Genomic DNA, 6,000 nt, shown 5'->3' with positions numbered 1-6,000 from the left:
CGCGGGCGGCCGGGCGGGGATTGGCTGCCGCCCTGCCTTTGTTCGGCTGCAGCCACTGCCGCAGGGCAGCGGAAGTTTGAGCGCGGCGGCGGCGGGTGCGAGGGGCGCGGCTGCCACCTCGCCTCCGCGCACCGCCGCCCGGTCGTCGCCGGCCAGGACCCGCCTCGCGCCCCGCCTCGCTCCAGAGCACGGCCCGGCGGCGGCAGCAGCAGCAGCAGCATGGACCTCGAGAGTAAAGTGAAAAAGGTAAGGTGGGGGCTGCCCGCCGAGTTACCTGCCCCGGCGTCCCCCTCCCCAGGGACTGGCGGCCGCGGGCCCGCCTCGCCGCCGCAGCCCGCGGCGGAGGCTCTGCTGGAGTCGCCCCCTGAGCGCTGGGGTCGGCCGCGGAGCGGTGCGCCCCTCCCGAGGCGCTACTCCTCCCGCTCAGGCTCCGTCGCCCCATCTCAAAGCCGGGGGGAAGGTGAAGGCAGCGAGAGCTGCCGGCGAAGTGACCTCCTGCTGCCTCCCTGGCCGCGCCCTCAAGGGGGTCAAAAGACTTCTCGTCTGCCCCCGACGCTAAGTAAGACGCTGCAGTTTGCTCCCAGGTAGCCGAGCGGGTACCCCTCTCCTATGTGTAAGCGTTGCTGTCTTTTAAGTGAAAACATCTGTCCCCCAAAAAAGCTGTGATCAGGTGTGTGCTCTGTGTACGTAGGTATGTGCAAAACCTAGGTTGCACGGAACTGGAATGCTGTGTACGGATACGCTGAAGATTAATTTCTGACCTTCGATGTGACTAGCCCATTGCAAATGTGTTGTCAGCATTTGTATGGATTACCCCCATGAGACAGAAACTTAGGGGTTTTTTTTTTAAAGGCATATTGATTAGTTAGTTTGGAGTCAAACTGGCAAGCAGTGAAGGGTAAGTAATAGAAAGTGATAAGTAATCCAATTGTGTTAGATCTCTTCCCAAAACTCGCTATTGAGAACTCCATATGTAAAACTGATTTCATGTGGGACACACTGCTGAATCTTTGCTTTTAGTACTTTTGCAAATTAAGTGTAGCAATTAAGCAATGACTTCTCTTAATAAGAATTTCTTTATAATATCTGTTATGAGACTTTTTGATAAAGGCAGAAGGAGCTTTGTATATGAACAGGGGTTAAATCTGTACATAACCCTCATTGATACATCAAAACCAGCCTTTTGAAATGCATGTTGTATGGACATGCACGGTTTGTATTCCTGAATTGTTACATTTAAGGGTAGTAACTTGTTTTAAAGTATATGTATGCGCTTTTGTATACCTGTATGCTCTTCCAACTTGAAAGCTAGAAACTGACCCAGATATGGAAGTAGTTGTGCATTGTGGAAGGCTGCCTGTTAAGTCAAGGCTGAATCCTATTGAAGCAGGTTAGCCTTGAGTTACAGCTTTCTCCTAGTGATGTCATCATGTGATGATGTCACCTGGATAAGGGTCCTGGTTTGGAGAAACTATATATCCCCCAGTCAACATTAGGCTATCTGTGTATAGGTGGGTGTGGCTAAGTACTGTCACTGTCTTCAGAAGCTAATTGTGTGCACAGGGTTGTCCCCTTTGCATGACTGCTTGTATTTAATGAAAACAAGCTTCTTGAGTAGATTTGCTTATATTTTCTAAGCATATTTTAAAGCTTAAACTTGACAGCATCATGGAGCTTGTTCACCGAAAGCTTTTTGAACTCCAGTAGGGGAGAGATGCATATTTGTGGAAGATGGAGCATTCCTATTCAGAATTTCTCCATCTAAAGAGAAAATAAATATTTGCTGTGACATACTGATAAAATTCTGCTGATAGTGGAGTCTTGGTTTGAGTGAACTTGTAGTTGCTGAACATGTGCTTTAAATTCCACTGTAATTATTGGGTAGTTGTGCATGGTAAGTTTATTTTGAGTAATTTTGGCCTATTTTTCTTTAGTCATCTTTTACTTTTCTCCGTCATCAACTTAAAAGATTCCTGAAGACTTTTCTGAACCTGCCTAGACAGATGCAGAAGCTGGTGCCACGAAGGAAACCAGCAAAGCTCTGTTTGTAGAAAGTAATTTATATCTTCTGTTCTGTTCACCTTTAATATTAATACTGCTAAGAGATGTTTACAATGTGAAAAACTTCACGTTTTCTCTGTTTCTACTACACATATGTTCAGAAAACTACTGGTCTTCCTCTGTCTCCCCTCCCTTGTTCGCACCTCCTCGTTGCTTTCTTTCTAACTTGGGTGAAGCTGATTTCCCAAGACAACAGACAAGGATCTGTGACAAGTCAATGTGCAGAAAACTGGGAAGCTTTGCTATGTACCAGTGTGTTTGGTACTAAATACTTTTCTTCTTTTTTGACTACCAATATTTACTTAATCAAAACTTACTCAGATTTTGTACACTGGAATGAATGAATAACAGTTCACATCAACTCTGCAAAAGCTGCATGTCTTCAACCTCTCCATCTTTTAATTCCTATTCTCAACCTGTTTGTTTCCTTATCTTTTTTTTGTCAACTTCTCTCTTTCTTGAAAGGTGGGAGAACATTCTGGGAAGTTTCCAATCAAGTTTATCAAAAACGGTAAACCACTTGGCCTTTAAGAGAAACTTGTCTTGAGGTGGAGATGGCCCTGTCAGGTTTTTAGTCCATCAGCAGTAATGGGTTACTTAACCACGCATCGTGGTTCTCACCCCGGACTTTGTCCTGCACCCTGGGCTGAAATACCTTGAGTCCTTTCACAAAATCTGCTTGCTATCTTATGTTAACTTTTTATTTTGTAGTGACTTGTACCTATTTACTGCCTGGCAAATGAAGGTGAATGTTAGGGACTAATGAGCGGCTGACCTTGCCTGTTGGGTAGGAAGTTCCAAGAAGACTGAGCAGAAGAAAGTAGGAATTGCCACGCTGTCCCCAAATAAGGTGCCATTCCCTTGTTCTTCTGAACTCAAAGTCTGAGTTTGGAAGTTGGGTGTTCTGTAACCCTGGCATTCAGCAGAGCAGTGGGAAATGAATGCCTGGTGGAGCAGGGTGTGGTGTTGGGACTCGGACACCCAGCTGATACTGTAAAAGAACAATTTCTTTCCACACCCACAACTGCTAATGTATAACTGCACAGGGTAATATAATGGGGCTGTTTTCTGCTTCTAGAAAACTCAAGAGATGATGTTTCCAAGGTGACATTTCTAAGACTTCTCCAGGTGTCAGTAGTCTATGAGTCTGCTCTTCAGTTGTGAGCATCTGCATTGTCTCTTCGGAAAGCTGCTGTTGGCTTTCAAGGGCTGGTACTGTACTGGAGAAAAACATGCACATATATGTGAATAGTGCATTTATATCTATGTGTCTATGGTTGTATGAAGATAAAAGACATTTCTGAACTGGCTCAAGAAAGTCTGTTTTCAGTATTGATAGCATACTAATTTTTCCCCCAAATTTAACAGTTCTAGCACGGCTCATGTGATAGGAATTGCTTCCCCTCCAGTACAAGCCCACTAGGGCTGAAACAGTCTACCTGTCCTTCAGAATGAAGAACTACTGTCCAACCTGCTACAATTTCAAGCCCATCCTTTTAGCAGTAAATAGCTTATATATTTGCTGTCTTGTAAGAGAAAACCACGGTCTGCAAGAAACACAAATTTCACAGTGAATTTTCAGCACTGATAATATATGCAGAACATATACATATATGTGGAATAATGTGCAACTTTTTTGTAGTCAGGTCACCGTGTGTCTTAAAGACATAAAATAACTCTGGCATATATCTGCAGTGAGTAGTGTGGGAAAATATAGTTGCAAGACAGTCTTTGTAGCTACAATGTAAATCCTAAGTCCAATTCCTTACTGTCTGTTATACTCCCCCTTTAAAGGGGATGGGGAGTTTAAGGCTGACTGTACAGTTTCCTCCTTTTTCTTAGGAGGAATTGGATTTGCTGTTGCATTTGAGGATCATGAAGATAGCTTTGTGTATAAAAAGAGGTTGCACAACAGAGCTGAAGCCTAAAAGCTCCAGCTTGAAAAGTACTTGTGCAACAAACAGACCACTATTTCTCCCAAATACAATATATGCTGTGTTCTCAAACCTTGCTTTGAGGATATAGGAAAAATGAAGATTTAGTGCTTTTTGTTGAAGATCCCATTAGAACAAAGTTCTGCTAGTCTGGATTCCTGCCCTGTCTGTCACCTCCCTGAGCTTGGTAAAATGAATCAGTAGGTCACGGTCCTGCTTTGCAGTCCTGCTGGCAGTATGGTCTCGTGCTTCACTAGAGAAAATAAGATTCTGACAGCGAGTCTGCTCTGTATAAGCTTTCACAGTATAATACTTGCTTTATAAAAGGAACTTTGTGATTGCAGAGGAGAAAGGGCAGAGGAGTTTTTGGGGGGGAAGAGGTGCGACTTCTTCAATGTGGAGTGTCTGCGTAGGTTTTTTTTTATGGGTGTGAGACTTGGTTTGTTCTGTTACAGTGGAAAAGCAAACAGTGCTTTAGACATCTTAAGTCAACAACTGTAATGCTCTTTGATAAATGAATGGTGAATAAAGTATGTATAGGAGCAAAGTCAACTCTCTTTGTGTTTTGCAAAGCATGATTTAGTGATATCTGCTGGGCTATGCTTCCTGTTGATGTCACTGTTTGTTTTGGTGTTACTGCCATAGAAACCCATGATAGTAGAGCTTTTTTGCTGTTCCTTATATATAGCAAGATCAAGGAAATGCAGATTTATTCATGGGTGAGTTTTGCCTGCAAGGAGAGGTATGAAAACAAGCGTGGAGATGTGAGAGGAACTACTTCAGTTTTGTTAACGAGGAAACTGAGTAACTGCTCCCTGCATATGTTGTGGTGGGATTTTTCCCTTCAAAATATTAATGTGATTGTTTTCTGGAACACCTGTCTGAAGGCACACCCCTATTACTTTTTGTCTGTCGTTCCTGGATATCATCTTGGCAAGGACAGTGAGGCTAAATTAAACATTTTCAACTTTCTTTTCTGGTGAAAGTACTCCCTAGGTGTTTGACCATAAAATGGACCATGAAATGCCTGAATAGTGAGCCAAGAAACTCCTTGGATGCAGGGCTGCATGACCTCTAAGATCAGGTTAAACTTTCTTTGATATCGATAATTAGAAGTCGAGTATTAAACAGTGAGATGAAAAACTAACTAATTTTTAAGTTAAAAGTATTCTGTCATTAAAGGCAGAAAGATCAGAGATGTTTTTCCTTTCCTCTAAGCAAAAATAATAAAATAATGGTGAGTAGCAATTGTTAATGAAATTTTATTGGTAAAAGTTGCTTAAAAACACATTTCTACCTCAAGGAAGTATACGAAACACTTCTTACAAATTAATGGCTTCTTCCTAGCAAATACAGAGTTTACAGATGTAATGGGGTGGATGTCTATATATTGTGCTGTAGTTAATTATATTTTTATAATCTATTTTAAATAAATATGCATGTTTAGTGCGTATATATAAAATTATATATAAATATATATATTTGTTTTATAGAGGGTGTATATGTAAAAAAACCCTTAATATATACTTTCCACTTTCCATGAAGAGTTGGTGAGGTTCTTCTAGGTGCTGGAGACCTGCAGGAAGACGAGGGCTGTGAAGATGAGAGCTTGTCACGCCTGTTATCTAGAGTCTTAGACTTGGTCAAACGAATAGGGTCAAGTGTCAAGGGAGCAAGGAGGCTTCTGTCATGACAATTCTGGATTACATCAGGTGTAACTGTACTGTGGTACTGCTCTATGTGTGTTTCTGGTCTTTTTGTGTTTTAAAGTCTGCCTAACCCTCCCTTTGTACCTTGTTTTCAGTCTGAGGTTGTCTAGCTGCAGCTTCTAAAAGCACTGGCTGAAAAAAAGCATGCACTTTCCTGCATAACTAAAGATCCTAATAAGTGAATATGTAGATTTCCATGTCTGCTTCTGAAAACCTAATATTAGAAGATACAACTGGGCAAGAGTGCTGATGTCAAAACAAAATATGCAAGTATTGTGGAAATGCCTCTGCAGCAT

At 42.4% G+C, this 6,000-nt stretch overlaps 1 protein-coding gene across 1 annotated transcript in view; it reads left to right on the top strand.

Annotated features, from left to right (window-relative positions):
* The first annotated feature begins 215 nt into the window (after positions 1–215).
* Positions 216–6,000, top strand: part of TES (testin LIM domain protein) — a 29,071-nt gene continuing 23,286 nt past the window's right edge. The window contains exon 1 of the mRNA XM_059816620.1: positions 216–246. Within this exon, the coding sequence (XP_059672603.1) occupies positions 220–246 (27 nt within the window). The 5' untranslated portion in view covers positions 216–219. The remainder of the gene's footprint in view (positions 247–6,000) is intronic.

This window comes from Gavia stellata, chromosome 4 (assembly GCF_030936135.1).
Source record: "Gavia stellata isolate bGavSte3 chromosome 4, bGavSte3.hap2, whole genome shotgun sequence".
Classification (NCBI taxonomy): domain Eukaryota; kingdom Metazoa; phylum Chordata; class Aves; order Gaviiformes; family Gaviidae; genus Gavia; species Gavia stellata.
Note: the sequence above shows the minus strand (reverse complement) of the source record. Positions and strands in the feature narration are given on the sequence as shown.